Genomic DNA, 21,108 nt, shown 5'->3' on the forward strand with positions numbered 1-21,108 from the left:
TTCATGAAAGCTGGGTGCGCTTACGGTTCCGTCGGATCAGCGTTACTGACGATCACGGCACACCCATCGTGTGTATGATCTCCCATACGTACGAAGGCGATGCAATTTTGAGACTGGAAATAGTCCACTCGTGGACCGTAAGCGAAATTCTTCCGGACCTCCATAAGACGTTGCACGCCTTGCGCGATCCTCGCGTCGTAGCATTCCATATTAGGATACAGGTCTCCGTAGAACACACATCTGCATAGAACATTCAGAAATTTCTGGAAGGGTCTGAGGGACCACTGACGGATGTCCATCGCCGCGAAGCAATATTAATGTGTACGCTTGGAGTTTGAAGTTGGCCCCGACCTATTCCTCGATCAGCTTAAGTCTGCAACCAGCGAATATGACCCGCAGGTAAAGCGCTCACCCAACTTTCCAGCGATTGCCCCACTTGCTGTAAGTCGAGCGTCAGACTGATCATGATAAAGAGGAACCGTACTGTAATACCGTACTGTAAGGGGAAACGGTCAGCACAGACACCATGAGGACTTGAATGCAACCCACTCATGATTATCAACGAACGTTATGGCGTCGCCAGGTCTGAAACTGAGCACAGTATCGTCGAAAAGTGTTCGTAAGTCGAAATGAGATCTAGCTTTGCTTGCATCGTAGAATTTGTGATGCAACGGAACATCAAAAAAGGTCACGAGGCCCTGAAAAGCATAGATATATGGCTTTATAAGTTTAAGGCTATGATAAATGTGAGGGTTCGATCGGATTAAGCAAAGAAGCGGGTAATCACTCACTTTGGAGACCAGTACTCAGCAACGACAAACAGATCTTCTTTTCCTGTGACCTTTCGGACATGCTTTAACTGAGCAAGCCAATTAGTGACAATACTTCCGCGTGGTGACTCCAACGCAATAATCTCACGCACGAAGTCCAGCAAGAAATATCTATCTATATGTTTGATCGCATCGAGTCGAAACCCTATTGCACCTGTTGACTGAGTTGCTGTCAATATCATAGCCCCAAGCCGGAAAATGGGACTCGGACTTGGAGCACCCATTGACCCCAGGCGAAGAGGTCTTCGCGGACTTCGGGGTGACGATGGTCAATCTTCCGTAAACAATAAGTATCGCAGTGCAGTGCTAGCAGGAAAGTACGAACGTCAACTCCGAGTAAATAGTCGTAGTTCCCAAGTTCGCTATCGACAAACCGAGACCACCCGCGATGGGATTCTCCGGTGATGCGATAGACGCCCTTCATTCGCTTCTTCTGGTCCCAATCCAAACCTGTTCTGCAAGATTAGCCCACGGTGGGCGAGCTACACGGGTATAACTCACCAGAGAAGTTCTCGTGCGTCCATCGCAGCGTGCTGTACTTTTTGAGTTCTCAGCCGTAGAAAATGACATAAAGCATCATTGAACAGCTACCTTGCCCTTGCGCCCTGGAAAGTCGAAAGCAGTCCATCCCTATGTAGACGCTGTTTAATTGGCAGTTCAACGTGTACGACGATGGGCTGTACTTCTATTTCCCTCGGCGGTGTAAGGTCCCTGAGGCGATTTTGCGGGTCTACTGGGATAGCCATGAATGTCTCCACTCTATCACCGCCTAGTTTGTGCTGTATGTTCAGCGGTCAGCGGATACGCGAGTTATCGTCATGGCTTGGCAACGTACGTTCATGACAGCGTCAATCAGCACGTCTATCCCATGCGTTCGTGCAGTAGCAATCGCATGTGCTAACTCGTCTTTGGTTCCCCATCTGGTTGCGGTGGTGCCTTTCTGGTTGAATTCGCCTAGGTCCCACTTCTCTGCGTTAAGCTGCCTTTCGTTCAAGATGGACGGAGCACGTACTAGGTCATAAGCGTCGTACCCCTGGCCATCCTAGGAGGGAGAGGAAACAAAGAATGTCACCTGCCTATTACGTCTGCTATACCTGAGCGCTCACCTTCGTCATAGCCTTGTTTGGCGGAGGAAGCCAGACTTGTGTGACCCCCAACTCTGCGAGCCTGGGCACTTCGGATTCAAAATGCAGCCACCAGCTCATATGCGGGTGCCGGCAGTCCCACGTAAAGAATTGCACCTGTTTCACTTGTGATGAGATTCTGGTCGGTCACGAGGATCTCTCGCGAGCTTACCATTAACGCATTATGGGTGCGTTCGGGAGGACCTAGCCGCATGCCATCCAGGGCAGGCGGTGGGTATCCTTTAACATGTGTCCATATCCAGTCTATAAACCAGTAAATTTGGTCCATGTTAACATCCGCTGCAGAGTCAGACGCTGACTGGCTCTCCGTGGCATGGTCGCAAGGCGCCATCCCGTTTTAGGAGCTCACTTGCTTCGATCAATCAATGTATCACGTGATTGATATACGCGGCTCACATAAAGCTTCAGGCGCCGATCTTTTTTTTTCAGAATTGCGACCACCACTGCATCCTGCGTTCCCGCTAGCGTTCCGCTTAGCAATGGGGCCTAGTGCCGTGCTACTTCATTCTATGTGGTGGCCCTGACTGAAATTGCCTACTTAATCGCTCTGTTGACACCGTTCTACGTCAAACGGAGTTTCATGATTCGGCGACATGTCCTCAACTTTACTTTGTATTCTAGTGGTATCCAAATGTCAAATGATACCCCATGTTCTTCCTGGACACAATGAATCTCTATGAGAGCGATGAACACATAGTTTCATAAGAATAAGCAGGTACTGTGACTGTTTGGACCGTTGTCGTGGGCATCGTTCGCAATTGTCATGAAAGCAGGTGACTATCAAGAAGTGTCCTATAACATACGCAAGACTGTGATGCGGTCGGTGCGTGTGTTCCTCGCACATATGTCTAACAGGCTACAGAAAACTCTTCACTGACGTCGTGATAGCCACCATGATAGTCACTTGTGAAGGTGCCATCTGAGACGCGGCTTCGCAAGAACCGGACGAATGCCTTACGAGACATTGTGAATTGCGTTCCAGAGGCCGGTGCCAATTGACGACTACGCTCGACATCTCGCATCGAGCTCCCCGGATACAATGAAGGATATTGGCAAACTGATTATGCGCTGTATGTCATCCATCCAGGTGTGCACGCAAGCGATCTTCGTCACTTCGAAAGGAAAGTGGAACGCCAGTTTGATTGTGAAGGGCTCGACACGTACTGCTGACATTATTGCTACAACTTCCGAGAACCACTAATTTACCGGGCACAATAATCTAAATACACTAGAATTACATTTCTCACTCGAGTCATTGGCCCAAGCACATGAAGCAAAAAGATACGGATCCACGTAAATAGGCGAACACCCTCAGACTAAATACGCTCGCTATGCGCGGCCGATTGCATCCACGCCCGAGTTGAGGACCACCTTGGGCAACAGCAGCATTCTGTTCTCGAATAAATCATCTTGCGCATCTTCGTCAGATGCTGCGCCCTTGCTAGTCTTCCTCGTGATGCAGCGCAGGCCGAGCTCGGTCGTGCACAACACCACCTGCCCCTGATCGCCATTCACCTTTCTGTCACCGCCGGCATAACCGTCCGGCCTCGCCCCTGCGTGCCCGTGGTCGTCCGCGAGATACTCCTCGTAATCCCGCATCTTGTTCGTCATTTTGCCGTCCTCAAATTCCTCACCGCTCTCCACGAGCACGACCTCGAAGCCCGTCGAGAGGATCTCCTCGCGCGTCACACGCGCCAGCTTGTACACGGCATCCGCGATGCGCCGCAGCTGCGTGCTCAGCACGAGCGGCGGCGTGTGCTCGCCGGCAGGCGACGAGCCTGCGAGCGCGAAGACAGTCGCAGACCAGCGCAGCATCGTCGCCACGAGCTCTGTGATGGCGTACTCCTCCAGTCCCGGATACAACATACGAATTGTCCGGTGTGTCAGCGCCCGCCACCGTGCTGACGTCGCCTGGGGCTCTACAAGGAACCGGGTATGGGCACCCATCGCGCATCATGACATCTGGCTAACATGAGAGACGTACCGGCAGATTGCATATACGTCAGTACACGTGACAGCAGGGCGTCGAGCTTGGACGGGAAGCCTACGCAGAAGAGCGACAGCGAGCGGGCGCAACACGTCGCGATGCTGGCTTGCAGCGCAAGCTGGACAAGGATTGGATCCTGTGCGTGATCGCGGGTCCCAAGGACTCGCGCGAAGGCCTCACCCAGCCATGGAGCATTCTCCTCCTCCTGCATCGCGCTCGGGTCCTCGTTCGGGGGAGTATTGCGGCTCTTCATTCTTTTCGCAAACACACATGCCTCGGTCGCCGATGCGGCGAATTGGTTTATCTCTGTATTCAAGTCTTCGACAGCCTGTATGACCTGCGCGCCGGACCAGCTGTCTGTCTTCGTGAGGAAGATGTCCATGCTCCGCGCACGAGCGAATTGCTCCGCATCCGCGGACACGCGTGGGGTAGCCGGTACGGGAGGAATGGGTTCCATACGGTGTACCTGAGGTCTGCTGCGACTGCGGCTGCGATGTCGGTTCTTCCTCTCTCCTGTGTTAGACATCTGCACGACACCGTTGTCTGACCTGCTCTCATCAGTAACAATCTGACCCTTTGCACGCTCCTGATCTCTCTCCGAGCGTGCCTGATCCCTCTCTGCGATCAGCCTGTCTCTCTCCTGCCTCAAGGCCTCGATCTCCTTGTCCTGGGTCCGCAGCGTCTCCTGCATCTCCCGTAGCGTCTTCTCTAGCGCCTTGTAGCGCTCTGCGAGCTTCATGACTTCAGTCTGCAGTTGTGTACGTGCGGTGTCCCTGTACGCGAATGCAGTGTCGATGGCGAGTTCTAGTCGGGCGGAGGGGGGCGTGCGGGCGGAGCTTGGCGCAGTCGATGAGTCGTACAGACTTTGGCGCTCTCGACGTTCGGCGGTAGCCAGTCGGAGGCGAAGTGCGCTGCACTCCCGCGTCAGGCGCGCGATGGGATCGCTGACGGGCGTGTGCTCGCCTGACTCGGTCCTGTACCTGGCGGGCGATGCAGGCCCGCGGAGGGTGTAGAACTCGACGGTGGAGTCGCTGGGTAGTCTGACATGCATGATGCGGATTAGTGGCTGCGATTCACTCGCGGGGTAGATGTGTGTTCGCGGACCTCACTCTGTTTGCTATAATATGAGAGTCCTCCCAGAAGGGACTGCAGGCTTGTGACTGCGCTGTGTGAGGCAGGACTCAGAGAATCCTGCGTCGCTGGGAGGGGCCTGCATCCACGCGTATCGGCGATCGCCAACTCGTGTTGATGCCGGCGGCGCTTTCCAGTGGGACGTAATCTTCCCTTACTAGCCATTGACTTCGAGTACCATCTGACCTCTATTCCGCTTCAGCGGCGGATGTATCCATTCTCGTCAACTATCTTCCGAACAGTGGGTCGTGCACGAAGAGCTGGATACGTGAATGGCTCTTGACGGATGGTGTGAGTGAAGCCGTCTGCAGAAGGCAAGTTGCAGCCGCCGAAGTCTTCCCGCGAGGCCACATTCGATCATACTCTGTTGCCGCTCATCCTGAGGCGACGTCTCCTGAGTGAGGTTCATGTGCATTCTTCTGCGATGCTTCGAGCAAGGGTCGAGGCGTCTGTTTCACCCCGGCTATTTCATACGCTGTAGGCCTTGGCGTGGTATTCCGTGAGTTAGTATGAGTTTATGAGGAGATCCCCGATGGTCAGGGGACTAACGGTAACCGGCTTCAGGATGCTGGTCAGACACTTTTGCAAACGTGAGTCTGGACTAGGTCTGTTCAATGTAAGAGCAGACCGCATAGGTCATCATGCATGCATGTTGGTAAGAAGTCAAGGAGACGATGTATGTAAGCGCCGGAGTATCGCAAGACAAAGTTGATAACAGATAGTCAAAGGGCCGTCATTACAGACCAAGAAAGGAAAGAGGACCACTGCTTTCGGTAAGATCAGCAAGAGACTTGATTTATCGTCAACATATCTGTAAACTTGAGAGGTAACGTTCAAAGTTGGGGCTAGAGACACCTTATGTACATGCAAGTATACCGCTACAGTACAGCTGCTGACAAAGTTGGAGCTTAGGCGTTCACACGTCTACGCAGGGGCACAGGGTAGCTGCGGATTGTCTTGACTGCGTCTCAGTGCCCACGATGGGCACATGTATCGGTGGGTTGTGATCACATTTCTTAAGTAATGAACTTGTATATTCTACGTTGCTGACCACATATCGAACATGAATATTGAATGAGAGTCGATCCATATCCAGAACTTGTTGTATCCAGCGCAAGCGCATCCCTTTTATGGTAGCCTCGGTTCCCTTTTTGGGTTCACTCGGGTATTCTATTTCCTCACACGTCACGATAGCTTTCATCCATAATCTTGCACAATATACACGTTGTTACTTGCCATTCTCGTTGCATGCTGTTTTTAAGTATCATTCTGCTCTTCACCAACCATCTGGTCCGACTATGTATCAAGAAAGCGCCTTCTATGATTTTTCCCGAGTCGAATGCGCATACAGGCATAACATCTCCGAGAAAGAGTGTGCGAACTTCGGACCCTGACAGAACCCGCAGGCGTGAAACAGGCCTGAGATGACTGGGCCATTCCCGACTGCAGGTCATGGGCGAGTCATCTGGATATCAGAGGTCCTGAAGTCTCGTGGCAAAGGGTTCTCTGGAAGATAACCCAAAGTATCAAATCCAGCTACAAGGTATGCACAGCTTTGCTTGCAGGTATCCTCCATGTTGCTGCGGTCCAGGCGTGGTGGTGCTGACGTAGAGTCATTTCGTCTCCGCATGGAAGGTGCAAGCCTGCACTGCGAGCGCGCCGCCGGTGTCATCTTCCTCACGCATTTTGTCCTGCACTACATCATCGCTGCGGTTCGATGGATATCCAGCACACCCGGACGCGATTGGGAGGAGACGCGTCGCTATTCGCATGCTGATCGCCTCGCCACAACCGCGTTGCGGACTCGTGTATGCTTACGTGATACGCGTTACATGCGAATGGCCTACAATGGACACCTCTATCCATAGTTCTATGATGCCTCGTGTTTTTCTTTTTGGCTGTTCACCTGCTCTAGGTCCGAGCACGACGGCGTGCGACCCTATATCTGCTAGTCTACGGCGCTGTAGCTCTTGATTTCTCCTGGCCGTCTCTTATCTACTCTTCACAGTGACAGTCCGACCTTTCTGCGCGTACCCGAAGACCAGCTTGAACGATGAAGCCCGCGTCGGGCACCCGCAAGCCCTACAACGGGCTCTCGCGAAGTCTCGTACTCGCTCTCGATATTGGGACAACCTTCAGTGGTGTCTCGTATGCAATTCTTGAACCCGGGGAGGTTCCCAAGATCCACGGGGTTACTCGGTATGTGGAGTGCGTTTCATGTTGGCCTTGATCGTGCTTAGTGTGTAGATTTCCGGGGCAGGAACATGTTGCAGGTAACTCGAAGATACCATCCATCATGTACTACGATCGTGCCGCAAAGATGGTCGCGGCAGGGGCGGAAGCCGAGAGTGCCTCGATCGTCGCGGAGGCGGAGGACGAGAATTGGCTCATGGTCGAGCTGTGAGTGTGATGTATCGATCACGCTGGTATCGGGATCTGAGCTCCTGTAGCTTCAAACTCCGGCTGCGGCCAAAGGCCATGAAGCTGAAGATGAACGGGATGCGCTTCGCGCCGCTTCCCCGGGGAAAGAACGCGGTGGATGTTTTCGGCGACTTCCTTGCATATCTCTTCCAATGTACCCGTTCCTTCATCGTCGACACGCACGCGAACGGCTTGTCTCTGTGGCGAGCGGTCGAACACGACATTCAGTTCGTGCTGAGCCATCCAAACGGGTGGGAGGGAGCGCAGCAAACGAAGATGCGCCGAGCAGCGGTGTACGGTGGACTGATACCCGATACAGACGAAGGCAAGGCACGGATACGCTTTGTGACAGAGGGTGAGGCCAGTCTGCACGCGTGCGTGTTGAACGGGCTGGCAGCGGACGTCTTGCAGGTACGTCACTATCTCGCGAAGGTTTTGCAGAAGAGGTGATCGGGCTCTCTCAGAATCCATCTGGACATGGTTTCATTGTTGCAGACGCCGGAGGCGGGACCCTTGACATTAGCTCATACGCCATCCGCGGGAGTGCTCCCCTTGTGATTGAAGAGATCGCGCCGCCCGATTGTACGTTCTGCAACGTGCCTGTCTTCTAGCCTCTCACAGTCCCTCAGGTGTCTTCGCTGGCTCCGTGTTCGTTAGTCGTCGGGCACGCGCATTCTTCGAGGGTGTGTGTATCATGACGTGACGTTTGCCGGTGAAATTAACACCACGTTGTCGTGCTTGATAGAGAAATTGAAGGCGTCGAAGTATGGTACGCCGGACTCGCTGGATCACATCACAAAGCGCTTCGACGAGACGACAAAGCGACTGTTTCGCGACAACAAGGAGCTGCAGTTCGTGCCATTTGGGTCTCCGTTGGATAAAGACCCGACGGTGGGCATACGTGGTGGTCAGCTCAAGTTGACAGGGTTTGTAATATCTGATTCTCACTATGCTACCATTGAATTCACTTGCTGTCTTGACAGAGCTGAGGTAGCAGCGCTATTCGAACCATCAATAGAGTCGGCAGTCGCATCCATCAAGGCACAGATACAGGCTTCCGGTGGAGCTATCAAGGTAGGCATGCATACCATCCCCCGGTTTCCGTTGCCGACCTCACTCGTCTAGTCCGTATGGCTTGTCGGTGGATTTGCGGCCAGTCCATGGCTCTTTAGTCAACTACAAGAACGCCTGACACCGCTCCATGTCACCGTCAGCCGACCAGACAGCCAAACGTATGCACATTTGACGCATCCTAATGTTCGTACACTAACACGGGTATGATCCTAGCTCAAAGGCCGTCGCAGATGGTGCGATCGGCTTTTACTGCGACCACCATGTCTCCGCGCGCATGTCGAAGTTCATGTACGGCGTGGAATACCTGCGCGAGTTCAACTCAGAAGACGAGGAGCACGTCGCGAGACAGCATCGGCTCTTCGAGTTGCCATCGGGGCCGAAACTCTTACCTGATGCGTTCGATTGCATCCTATCAAGGGTGCGTACGAGCGCTGGAGGAGTGATATTCAGGACCAGCTGACGTATGCGCATCTGTGATGGAAACAGGGACTCAAAGTCAAAGAGTCGACCGTTTTCAGCAGGAAGTACTGCACGGAGGTGACCAACATCGCCACTCTTTCAGTTTTTGAGGTCGAGCTCTGGTGTTACCGTGGTGGCGATACGATTCCAAAGTGGATACTACGAAACAAGGGTGAGTTTCGAACTTGCGCAGTCCGACAACGTTTCCTCTCCTGACACTTGTCGTTCAGAGGACTTTTCGACCCTGTGCTATGTGCGTGCGGATTTGTCCCCGCTGGCCGGGAGCGCACAGGCGAAGCCAGGGAAAAGTGGGAAGACATACTACAACATCGTCTTCAACATTGAGATCCATTTCGGACTGACAGAGTTCAGGGCACGCATCAAGTGGATTGACAACGTGAGTCCTTGCTCATTATTGCAAAACTGGTATACTGATGTATGATACCTCTCAAATCAGGGTAAAACGAGATAGTACGTGTCGCTTTGAAGCATGTCTTAACATGTACTGACGCTCCATGTTTATTGCAGTGGCCCTGCATCCATCGTCTACAACGAGAGCGGACACCGCGCGGAGGAGGACGAACCAGACGATTCTCCGGAAGATCATATGACTATTGTGTCTTCACAATCCGATTACCCCTCGCAGAAAGCATCGCGCGCTCCATCACGCGATCCTACTCGCACCAGCTCCCGGCACTCGCACTCGGCACAACCAACGCCCAAGATACCTAGCATGGACGTTGCGCGGTCCGACCTCTCGCGTTCGTCGTCGATTCGCAGCACTGCTCGCACCGAGATCCACTCGTCATCGGCCACTGGCAAGGGCAAGGAACGCGAGATCATACCGGAGACTCCACGCGCCGAGCCCATGCGCGAGGTTGACCGCTCCATCAACACCTCGGGCCGCTCGATGGCCTCAACTAGGAGCGGGAGTACTCAACTTGGCGAGACCCTTTCTTCCGTATGGGGCGCGTCATCGAAGCAGCAAAGCCCGCTGCCATCACCGCTCGGTGGTTCTGTGCGTTCGAGCATGGTAGTCCCACGGGATGAGACCGCAGTTGTGACTCCCCGCGAGGCCTCGAAGGTCGCGACCCCGAAGGAAGTCTCGAAGGCGGCCACTCCCAGAGACTTGTCATACGCAGCGACGCCAAAGGAGATCTCGCACGCTGCAACACCGAAGGAGGTATCGAAGGCGGCGACGCCGAGAGACTTGTCGAGGACACCGACACCGAAGGATGCAACGAGGGCTCCTACACCAAAAGAGGTCTCGAAGCCCCCCACACCCAAGGAGGCTTCGAAGGCCTCTACGCCGCAAGAAGTCTCCGTGGCCCCGACGCCAAAGTCCCTCTCGAAGGCGTCTACTCCCAAAGGGACGTCCAAAGCACCTACACCGAAAACCGCGTCGAAGGCTTCGACACCTAAGGAAGCGTCCAAGGCACCTACACCCGCCGCGACATCCAAAGCGGCTTCAAAGGCGTCCACCCCGAAGTCGGCATCCAAGGTCCCTACACCTAGGACTGACACAACGCCGCTAGCTGAAGCACCACAATACCCATCACCCTACGATGACGCTTTCGTCCCTCCCCCGCCCACATGGAACATGCCGCCGGCCAGTGAGCCAGAGCAAGCCTCTGAGCCAGCTGCACTGAACTCTGTACCACAACCCGAACCTGAGCCGGCGCTGGGGGTTACGTTAGAACCCATCCAGGAACTCGCTTCTGCACCACTGGAAACGCTAGCAGAGGTGGCTGAGGAACCTGAGCCTGCACCCGCAGAGGCGCAGACAGCATCGGCTGATGCTCCCGGTGGCTGGGACAACCCAGGAGGCGGTGATGACTGGGATAACGGAGGCGGTGATTGGGGCAACTCCGCTGGTAACGGTAGCACTGGCGACAATGGCGGCGGCTGGAGCAATGGCGCAGACAACCCTGGCTGGTTTACCGACGTCAACACGACAGCCCCGCCACCACCCCCGCCTGCCGGTCTCTCTGACTTGTTGTCATCTCCTGGCCAGCCTGCAGGCAATGAGGCGAGGGGCCTGTTCTCTGATTTCCTATCTAACGGCCCGGCGTGGGGTACTGGTCGCCCCAAGTCAAAAGCTGGAAGCAGCAACGGAGGTGGCAGCTTGTTCGGAGGGTTTGGCAGTACATTGTTTGGCAGTGGGATGGCTGCCAATCAAGAATCAGACTCCGCAAAAGCTGAAGAGGCCAGGAAACTTGAGGAGGCCCAAAAGGCGGAGGAAGAAAAGAGAGCACAGGAAGCGACACAAGCAGAGGCAGCGCGGTTGGAGGCAGAAGAAGCGGAGAAGCGGAAGTTGGAGGAAGAGACAAGAAAGGCGGAGGAGGAAGCAGCAGAATCCAAGCGGAAGGCTGATGAGGCCGAAACTACAAGACTGGCTGAGGAAGCAGCAGCCGCTGACGCTGCAAAACTGGCCGAGGAAGCAACGGCCGCTGACGCTGCAAGATTGGCTGAGGAAACAGCGGCCGCTGAAGCCAAGCGCATTGCCGATGATGAGGCGGCGGCAGAGGCTGAAGCTAACAAGCAGGAAGAGGAGGAAAGTGCCAGGCAGGCTGAAGAGACTGCTGCTGCCGAGACCAAGCCAGAAGAGTCTCAGCCGGAATTGACTGCCGAAGCAGCGCCGCTGGTAACCGAGGTGGAAGTCCCCCAGCCTGACGCGGAAGCAAACACAGCGGCTAACGCGGAAGGCGAAGGTGCTAATGGTGAGGAGGGCGCAGGTGACGATCCGGCCGAGAATGTAGACGGAGAGAATGCAGGTGACGGCGAGCAGAAGGAAGAGGAAGATTGGGGCATACCAGTGAAGAAGATTAAGAAGAAGGGTAAAAAGGGCAACACCACTGGCGACGCTGCTAGCACACCACAGGCGGTGTCGAGGTCGGAATCCGCTGCGACCACAGGGGATAACAGTGGCGGTGGGCCTGGAAAGAAGAAGGGTAAAAAGAAGAAGTAAATTGTCGACACAGTTTCTTCCCGTCTCTCGTGCGCATGAACGTGGACATTCTCCTGCTCTTTGGATAGCATGGTTCGATTCGTTGTTTGTAATGTGATTGTAGATCTAGTACATGTACCCATATGTTTTACCTGGGGAACGATACCAATGACCATGTAGACATGGCGAACATAAAGTCCGGCTCAGGAGCGATCCGCCGTCACTAATGTAGTAAAGCGGGCTGTGAATGCTTCGCCATCACGACGTCTGCTCACAGCAGTTTAGTACATCGGAGGACTAATTCTGTACGACTGCCCATCACACAGGTTATGTCACAGTTCCGTGCTACATCGTGAAACAAATCGTTGATTCAAGAGGAACTACGCTTTGCGTTGACCGTGAAGCTCTACAATGACATAGAGAATAAACCCCCCTTCACCCCGGGAGCAGACCAATCTTGGCACATGTATGAGGGCGTAAACTTGTAACATCGCTGGTGGCATGGCCAGCCTTCACTTGGATCATTACCGCGAGTGGCTTACCCATGATGTGAACACATCTGGCTACGTAAAATGCGTGAAATCGGCATAGATATCCATCTCGACTTTGTTTGTTGGATCGGCCAATCCAATCACAGGGTACAACTTCCGAAGCAATGTTCTGCAACTAGTACGCGTACTGCGTACGTCCGTATGCCGATCAGCCTCGCAACACCTCTCATGAAAGCGATTGCTTACCCAGTCCTTCGGCCAAAAATACGGCGAAGGGCTCCCATTAATGCATGCATCAGGGACGGCTATCATCGGGGCTTCACCATCCGGTCCAACGAACCGTATCGTTTCGACGTAAGGTTGGAGGGCCTCAAGCGCATGATCCCTCCAATCGCCCTCGGAAGATGGTCCGCGTTGGTGAATGACGACTTCTTTCAGGGGACAGCATAGACGAGCACGGTCGCCGACGACATCGAATATTCTGTCGGGGAAATGGCGCGTCCACATCAGATAAAGTGTCGTCAACTTCGGGCAATAAATCCGATTTTTTGAGTTCGAAAGCCAGCCGTGCAGGTGTTGCAACTGAGACGCGTTGGTATACAACCTCGTCAGTCCTGGGAGAGATTGAAGGAGACACTTTAGGTCGTCGCGGCCAATGGCATATTCGTGGTCGAGCCAGAGTTCTCTGATCGTTTCCCGACCGGGCAACTTTGCAAGCGATCCAGCAATCCATGACCCACTACGACGGTTGTGGGGACGTGAAAAGCGCACGGCGGACGATTGGCACGTGGCGACGACTGCCATCTGAGCACTGCTGGAAGACATGCGTACGGCTATGTATTCAATGCCGGTGAGCAGACGAGACGATGTCGGGATGATGATGGGATAATATCCATCAAAACTCGCGGCTGACAGAGAAGGGACAATCATCTGGGTAGAGAGAGGAAAAATATGGGATGCAGTTAAATTTCCTACGCTAAGGCGGCGCAAGTAAGCAAGGTTGGCTACAGGAAAGCCAAGGCCTTCAGAGGAGCGCTCTTTCAAGTCGATACGCAGCTCGTGCAGGCCCAAGTCGGTTATTTTTGGTGTGCTGGCCAGTAGTTCGAGCAGCTGAGACGTGCGGACTTGAATGTTTGCAATGAAGAGATGCGTCAAGTTCGAGAAGCTGTTCTCCGGGATCCACCTGATGTGATTCAAGACGAGCACCTTTAACCTAGTAGTACTCTTGAGTGGCAACGGGGAAGGAAGGGGGTAAAGAGAATAGGCTGAGCTTAGTCCAAATGTGTCGATGTTAGTGTCGCCAAGTTCGAGGCATCTATGATCGTATGACCTGTCGCAAAAAAGTGATCGTATGCGGGATCCGAACATTTGGCACAAGTGCTCAATATCGAGGCGGCCATGAGGAAAATTGACAACATGTAACGCCGTGCCCTGTGAGCGGGCGAGGTATTCGTCGGCTTCCAATGTATGCATTCGGCCATGAAGAGTCGTCCATAGTGATGATGACTGCAACGCGACGGCGCGCCAGTGGCGGCATACATGCATCAGGGGAATTAAAGCGGTGGCGTCCTTGAGTCCGAAAAGCGTCGGCCATACCACTTCTCTCTCTGCATTACTTCGGCGATCCACGAATGGAGAGGATACATGAGCAAAGATATCGGTGAGGAGCTCGACAGGGAGATGATTGATGCATGATGACATGTTGACGATCGTTCGTATAGCCAGAAGAATCGACATCAGGTCATCGGCAATGCTGTTCAGCTGATGGCATATCTTGGTCAATATCTCGGACAATGTTGCGACAGTATGTTTTTGGTTCATGAGACTCACCAAGGCTGGACTGTTACGTGAGATCCGACCCGATGACATGCAGGGTTATAATAAATCCCATTCAGCATCGCATGAGCTATACATCTGTGAGATACGATCACCTCATCGATGTAAATTCCAGTTGCGACAGCAGTAGCTTTATGTGTAGCCAGTTGTGCAACATGTTGGTCATGGCTGGGCAACAGGATCCCTTGAGCTCGTTATAGGGCTATGAGCTGAGCGAGAAGAGATCAGTTTGGGGAAACTGAATCTTGTGGCACGTGCGTAACAGCAGACGACAAGATAGGAAGCGGGGGAGTACGACTGGTATACTCCAATTTAGGCCAAGTATCTATGCGCACAACGACAATTCCGGGATGGCGTGGAGTGGATTCCTCGGACAATGTGGAATCTTACGGGGCTCTCCCAATTTCAAGTAACGATCTGGGGATGAGCGTGACATTCCTTCCGCGCCTATCGCGTTATGTCACGCGTTTAATCACGCATGCGCCTTTCTCGCGCGTTGACGAGCAAAGACTCAGTTAGATCGCTTGACATCTGCAAACTCGACGATGCCCACGCGGGTCTCGCATAGACCGCGTAGGTCCCATAGGCATATTTCCAGACCCCTGTCTACAGGAGTCCCGTGTAGCGCGACAGTCCTATAGGAGGAGTCTGTAGCACGGGAGTCGCATAGACGTATCGGACTCTGTAGGCACGCATGGATCCCGGTTGCCGTCATTACATTACGCAGCCTGGATTTATCTCCTTGCTTGGTAACATGATATGATTGTCGGACATTTCGAAACAAAATATATGAATCAAATTGTGTCTATTTTCATTGCGATACGGTACTTCGGGCCTACGGTACATCAGGAGTACGACTATGGAGCTTAACGGCACTCATTTGGGGTGCTCGCAAAGTCGTTGTCGGGCAATTCGTCGTCCTGTGCAACTGGCAGCAGCTCGTTCTTGAACGAGGCCAGTAGTCTGTAGCCTAGGTAATAAGATGATGGTGTGGCAAGGAGACTCGCACTCTCACCCAATCGTCTGTAGTAGCTCCCGTTGCATGTCTATATGAGCTTGTGAATGTTGCGCCGAGTAGTTGGCCCATTGGCGCAGCGAGTGGGGGTGCTTCAAGTAGCACAGTCCATATACCGGACTTCGCAGCTCGACCAGGTTTTGTTCTCTACTCTACATCATAATATGATTTTTTTCCATTCGAAGACACACACTGCGCTGCGCAAAGATGGATAAGCAGCCAAATCGCGCAGGGGATTGTTCTGCCAATCTACCCATCACGTTGATGGCTACAGAGGCTCGCAGAGGTACGCCCGTCCTACAGGTACCTCGCACAGGAGGTTCCTCCTATGCCGCGAGACATCTATAGACGACGCGTCCTGCTCGAGGCTACCGCCGTTCTACCAGGGGGAATGCAGCTTTGCAGATGTGATAAATAGAAGAGAATGATAGCTTGGGAGATTCTACGGTCTACAACTTAAGAATGGTGCTGAAAATAGCCTAAGACCGGAAGCGAGCACAAGTAACAAAGATACATTGCGGTTGTCTAAATTCCATCGAACGCGCAAAGACTCACACAGAGGCTCGCGCGAAGTCTGCAAGGTACCACAAACAATCCGAACAGGATGGCGTGCGCTCGTCACAATCCCTGGCTACAACACACCGGCCCGTGAACATGATATTCGATGGGTCACACGCCTGGTGGACAGTGAATCTCGCCGTACCTTGGGCGTTCTATGTCCGGGTGCAGGGATAACACAGATGAGTATGAGAAAGTGGGCACCGGTCCGATAGCTTGACTATTATTTCCCTCGCACATTTGCCATGCCATGGGAGCACTGCCATAGATACTCTGTGCTGTATTGATGCCTCGTGCACTACAAAGATCGTCCAACAGACGCATGGAGGAAGCATATCATCCCAGTAGATGTCAGGTTTCCAGTTTCGCTCCCACCGGATATATTCTTGTCATTCATATTTCGCGACGCCCGAAGATTGCATCCCCGTGCAGTATGGCCGTCCATACGACGATTGACAACGAATAGGTTTAATCTGGTGACAAACATGTCCAAAATGGTGCCAAAGCCTCGAGGATTTGAGCGTGAGTGGATGTTATATTTTTAGCTCAAGACTGAATTCGGCGGGGCAGCTGCGTCAGAGACTCGTGGAGCATTCGTAGGCTTGGCATACTTACGTCACTGCGAGAGAGCACGGAAAGTCCGGATTCGGAAGCAACGCTGCCCAACATAAATACTGTTCCAATGGCAAACGACGCAGGCAAGTCATAGCAAGTTCGAGTCTGCTTGCACACTTGGGAGGCGAGAAAAGAACAGCAGGGATTCAAGCCGGCAGCAGCGGGGGAACTTGGTTCGTGAGATCGTTTCTGCAGATTCAAGGTTTGACTTCGGGCCTGCTGACCACGCTCCGGCGTCCGTGAAATTGATCTGCAGACAGCAAAATTTTGAGGCGGTCGCATCCCAACTTGGGAGGCTACCAGGCAGCCGCAGACCGAGGAGCGGGCAGGCAGTGAGACGGTCAGACGATCATTCGGATGGAAACTAGGTGGAAATAGGCTCGGAGGAAGGAATCATGGAGACGGAGATGTCTGATGGTCGTTTCGCTTAGATTGTGTATGACGCATTCCGTGCAGCTGCCCCACACGTTACGCCCACAGTAGAAATGGCTGGAACCCTATACAACTGTGCTGCACGAGCGGGTGATGGCTCTCGCAGGCCGCGGCGGCGAGGCTGCAGGCGGCGGGAGCTGTAGAGGGGTCCGCTGGGCGACCGATAGACGACGTCAGGGAGCAGACGTTCCCGTCGAACGGCCGAGAAAAATCAGCGTGCCTCGATCAGCCAAACAAACAAGCCGGGTCCCTCCGGTCATATAAGGCCCCCGTCAACCTCCTGATTCCACGGTTTCCAGCTCTTCCCCGTCCCACAAGCTCGCCCCACCGACGTCTGTTGTTCGCTCCCTGCCTCAGCAATGAAGTCCATCATCCTTGTCGCTCTCGCCGCCTTCGCCTCTGGCGTCGCTGGTTTGACCATCAACACTCCGTGCGTCGCAGTTGGCCTACGGTTACTGTTCGTTCCTGACATTTGTGTATGGCAGTTCTGATGTGTCCGAGTGCATTCCTACCCTGCTGACCTGGTCTGGTGGAACTGGTACGCTTGTTCGTTCTATTTTTAATGTGCAGTGTCTCATGAAGTTTTCGTACAGGTCCTTACTACCTGGTATGTTCGTTTGATTGTTTTGAGGCATATGGCAGAGTGTAACGAGTCGACCTTCATTGGCTGGGCATTTGCTAGAGGTAAGCCGGTTGAAAGCATGAGTCGAGTATGCATGTCTCATTCGTCTATTTACAGCATCGAGCCGGGCAACGACCCCTCTGGCGCCCCTCTCCAGCAGTATGGTCCCCTGGACGGTACCAGCTTCACCTGGCCGACGAACATCACGAGTAGTCAGTTGCTTATGCATCGCAAATCAGCCCGTGCAGAGTTGACCGTTTCACTTCACAGGCCAGCAGGTCAGTCTGACCATCAAGGACAGCACCGGTGCTACCAACCAGTGCGCGCCCTTCAACATCAACGCTGGCAGTACGTGTGCGATTATGTGATTCCCAGTTTTGTGCTCATGAAATTTCCAGGCTCAAGCTGCATCGGTGGTAGCGCCAGCGCCTCCTCGGGTGCATCGTCCGCGTCTTCCTCGGCCTCGGGTGCCAGCACCTCTGCGGCTGCTACCACGGCTGCCTCTGGCTCCAGCGCAGCTGCCAGCTCTACCGCTCCCGCATCCTCTGGTTCCGCGTATGTTCTGTCACGCAGTCAGTCGTGATTACCTCTCACAGTGCACATCATTAGGTCTGGTTCCACCAGTGCATCTAGCACAACCTCCGCGTCTGGCGCCGCGAACACAGGTGGCGCGCTTGCCGTCGCTGCCAACTTGTTCGCTGTTGGTGCTGCCGGTGCTGCGCTGGTTGCCTTCCTCGCTTAAGCGTGCGCGCCTTGCCGTAAAAGGGCAGATGTCCCTGTCTATGTGTTTCCTACTCCTCGGACTCGACAGACATACAAACGGACGAACCCTTTCTCATATGATCAGCCCTCCCCGAGCTGTGATACCGTACGCTCGCGGTTGTTTTACATAATTGATCTCTCTCGCCCCGTACCCTGATTCTGTAATACCTGATTGTTTGTTCTTTAGTACCATACGTTCGTTTGCCTTGCGTACAGTCCGCGTGTTGGCCTTCGAGTCCGTTTGGGTTGTGAGACTTATCTTGTAGCAGCCGCCTGATACCAGACACGTCCCCCTCATGATCCAATGACCCGAATGAAACTTTTTTACTACATGAACTAGATGCGTGCGAGAAGTGAATCTAGAATTGACTCTTGCTATCTGTCACTTTCATGGGTTGGATGCGTAGACTGATGCAACAATAACATAGTGATGTCCTCAAGGAAGGGTTCAGTTGTTCGCTGTAGTAGGGTATTCGGCCCTTGGGGATGGATTCAAGGAGACTTCCCCAATCGACAGATGCAAACGAAGCCGAACAAGTACTCCCGAATACGCACGGGGGCCGAGCTAGGTTTTCGGATTCGGCATGACTGGAAAGACTAAATGACTACCTAACAGTCAGTATTTCTCCACACTGTCTCATGGGGTGTCATGCAACTGTCATGTCCCTTGCGACCAAGATCACAGGTTCCCCATACTATCGCCCCTTACCAGTGGATGCTCCCAAGGGGCAGGCGCTCTGTTATTTTTTCACTCCAACCCTCGTTAGTTTAGCGCTGGCCCCCGGTCACCGATTGGGTGGGGCATCCTCCTTATCTCTGATTAGATCGTCCACACTACAGTACACTGACGATCTGAGTATTGTATTTCGCCTCGACAATTTACACGTTGGGTCTCCTATTACTATTGAGACTGCTGGCTTGCAGCCAAACTTCATGATGCCTTGATAGCGTCGCTAATTGGGATATCAGAGAAGGTGGATCTCATAGAGATTCGCAATGAGAAGAACAGTGGTCGAGAAAAAGCTTACAGTATACTACTGAAGCAGAAAACTTGCATTATGTTATATGGCGGATCATCCATTGTTATTCCAAAATACATAATCCATGCTTAAGTTATGTATTTCGTGGTATATATAGTACTAGTACTTCTGAGAGAGTACGAAGTGACAGATCTGATTAGATTGCAAGATAGAATGAGCTCAAGACGGGATGGGCGCTAATAATGCAGCGAGCGCGCAGGACGAGACAAGCGCCCAAAGGCCGCACTTGGTATTCCTCACGCACGGAACATTGTCTATCGAACTGCCATTTCAAGTGCACAGGCACCAAGTGTATGTTGGGTATGTAACGCTACAAACTTTTAGAAGCTACATTTGAAGATTTGCACTTGCAGAATGTTATTTACGGAAATCGAGCGAGTTAGTGAATTTGGGGACCCCGGTCACCGATTGTACCACTACCACCACTAGAGTTGATATGAGTAATCCACCGATCGCCTGCCCCTTGGATGCTCCCCCTAGATACTCCCTACGCAGAGCGCTCGTCGGACATCGAGACGCGGATCACCTGTCAGCAGTCCGGCCGCGGAGTGCGAAAGTCACGCAAGCATCAAAGAATTGTCTATATGTGCACGTCTTGTCAGGACATGTAGAACACGAAAATGCTCGGTACGCGACCCAGCCGAGTCTGACCGTAGCAGCAGGCAGCTCAAAAGATGACTAATGTCTCAGACCAAGAACTGAGGTTACCGGCGACACTTGGTGCCGGTACCAGAAATGGCTAGCTACGACATTGTTGAAGGTGAGGGGGGCAATGTAGGGAAGGACAGAATTGATAAGGGCCTAAGGTCTACTGGACCCTTAGAGTCCGACATATCGCCTATCTCGTTGATCACAAATGAAACCCCTTGATCCTTGCTCGTAGGTCAATCAGTGTGTCGATGATCGTATATATACGCACATGCTTGCGGCCACACCTTGTACCATTCTCCTGTTATCGGCCATGACTTCCCTTGGACCGAATGATGGCCCCTATCAGAGCGATAGTACCTACACACATTGCCCAGGTGGTACTATTGTGGGTACTCAATCGGGCATAGAGAAAAATAAAGGTGAGGAAACATCTTGTGCCGTACTACACTGGTTTGGTGGTCCTGACTCACAGCCGTAGCTTGTGAATGTTATTCCGAGCATTGCAAGTGCCAAAATAAACTGGCTGTCTCGGGTTGGACATGCAATTGTAAAGAAGACTGCACATACTGCGGTACGACTTTCTTAAAATACGTGTAGGCAGCCCTCAGAATGTCTCGACAGACTGCCACAAACTCGAGCCGGCGACAAGTCGTGGGTAATCTGGGGGTAATGAGACTCATATTCAAAGAAGGACAGAAGATGTGAAGCACGCAAGCGTCGCACATTGTCACAGATTCTTTGTGTTCTTTCGCATCGATCCAACCTACATGCCACTATTCACGGCTCAATAAGCGCCTGATACACATTCACATAGGATTCAGAACTTAGATGTCATATATTGGTGTAAGAGTGCGGCATGTTTGAAGTCATTAGCCGAGCGGTATTTGTTAATTGACGACGATCTAACGCAACACGCACCCCTAGGAGTGCACTCGCTGGGCGCAATGATGCATGACATAGCATTGTCAATAGTGATCTGCGACCACTTCTAGTCGGCTATCCTACGGTGGGAATACCCAAGGTAGCAGTGGTTTGACAACGATGAGCTGAGTGGGAAGACATCCATCAGTTTGTGGGAAATGAATCTTGAGC

At 53.0% G+C, this 21,108-nt stretch overlaps 6 protein-coding genes across 6 annotated transcripts; 2 read left to right on the forward strand and 4 right to left on the reverse strand.

The window, feature by feature from the left end:
* Positions 1–20: 20 nt before the first annotated feature.
* On the reverse strand, positions 21–2,243 carry POSPLADRAFT_1151553 (glycoside hydrolase family 13 protein; the record flags this gene model as incomplete). The annotated part of the gene is made up of 15 exons (XM_024486547.1): positions 21–240; positions 290–351; positions 413–439; positions 546–735; positions 792–859; positions 923–991; positions 1,042–1,104; positions 1,156–1,280; positions 1,332–1,368; positions 1,422–1,460; positions 1,514–1,609; positions 1,666–1,794; positions 1,843–1,872; positions 1,937–2,071; positions 2,127–2,243. 15 exons carry the CDS (start codon positions 2,241–2,243, stop codon positions 21–23), a joined length of 1,407 nt encoding a protein of 468 aa, XP_024335768.1.
* A 1,061-nt stretch (positions 2,244–3,304) lies between these two features.
* POSPLADRAFT_1036031 (hypothetical protein) lies at positions 3,305–5,013 on the reverse strand (the record flags this gene model as incomplete). The annotated part of the gene is made up of 2 exons (XM_024477124.1): positions 3,305–3,894; positions 3,960–5,013. 2 exons carry the CDS (start codon positions 5,011–5,013, stop codon positions 3,305–3,307), a joined length of 1,644 nt encoding a protein of 547 aa, XP_024335769.1.
* Positions 5,014–7,146: 2,133 nt separating this feature from the next.
* POSPLADRAFT_1049128 (hypothetical protein) lies at positions 7,147–11,096 on the forward strand (the record flags this gene model as incomplete). Its single annotated transcript, XM_024479671.1, has 12 exons — positions 7,147–7,292; positions 7,341–7,493; positions 7,544–7,925; positions 7,979–8,096; positions 8,144–8,197; positions 8,260–8,440; positions 8,498–8,588; positions 8,640–8,746; positions 8,802–9,006; positions 9,075–9,219; positions 9,278–9,444; positions 11,082–11,096. 12 exons carry the CDS (start codon positions 7,147–7,149, stop codon positions 11,094–11,096), a joined length of 1,764 nt encoding a protein of 587 aa, XP_024335770.1.
* Positions 11,097–13,659: 2,563 nt separating this feature from the next.
* Positions 13,660–14,554, reverse strand: POSPLADRAFT_1041203 (hypothetical protein; the record flags this gene model as incomplete). The annotated part of the gene is made up of 3 exons (XM_024477858.1): positions 14,458–14,554; positions 14,316–14,399; positions 13,660–14,246 (listed from the first exon to the last, which is right to left on the reverse strand). A coding segment is annotated over exon 3 (519 nt), but the record flags the coding sequence as incomplete, so codon positions are not given.
* A 278-nt stretch (positions 14,555–14,832) lies between these two features.
* POSPLADRAFT_1152113 (hypothetical protein) lies at positions 14,833–15,912 on the reverse strand (the record flags this gene model as incomplete). Its single annotated transcript, XM_024486623.1, has 5 exons — positions 14,833–14,956; positions 15,198–15,284; positions 15,337–15,488; positions 15,644–15,715; positions 15,892–15,912. Coding segments are annotated over 5 exons (456 nt in total), but the record flags the coding sequence as incomplete, so codon positions are not given.
* A 1,335-nt stretch (positions 15,913–17,247) lies between these two features.
* Positions 17,248–18,661, forward strand: POSPLADRAFT_1041204 (hypothetical protein). The gene is made up of 7 exons (XM_024477859.1): positions 17,248–17,371; positions 17,427–17,479; positions 17,535–17,548; positions 17,679–17,775; positions 17,834–17,911; positions 17,962–18,118; positions 18,173–18,661. The coding sequence occupies exons 1-7, from the start codon at positions 17,301–17,303 to the stop codon at positions 18,303–18,305; spliced, it is 603 nt and encodes a 200-aa protein (XP_024335773.1). The 5' UTR covers positions 17,248–17,300; the 3' UTR covers positions 18,306–18,661.
* The last annotated feature ends 2,447 nt before the right edge of the window (positions 18,662–21,108 follow it).

This window comes from Postia placenta (genome assembly GCF_002117355.1).
Source record: "Postia placenta MAD-698-R-SB12 unplaced genomic scaffold POSPLAscaffold_13, whole genome shotgun sequence".
NCBI classification, from domain to species: domain Eukaryota; kingdom Fungi; phylum Basidiomycota; class Agaricomycetes; order Polyporales; family Adustoporiaceae; genus Rhodonia; species Rhodonia placenta.

Bases quoted from the DNA above. Each gene is read 5' to 3' on its own strand.
- POSPLADRAFT_1041204 (XM_024477859.1), top strand. From the start codon at position 17,301: ATGAAGTCCATCATCCTTGTCGCTCTCGCCGCCTTCGCCTCTGGCGTC. The intron at 17,912-17,961 runs GTACGTGTGCGA...TGAAATTTCCAG, and splicing joins CTTCAACATCAACGCTGGCA to GCTCAAGCTGCATCGGTGGT. The intron at 18,119-18,172 runs GTATGTTCTGTC...GCACATCATTAG, and splicing joins CCCGCATCCTCTGGTTCCGC to GTCTGGTTCCACCAGTGCAT.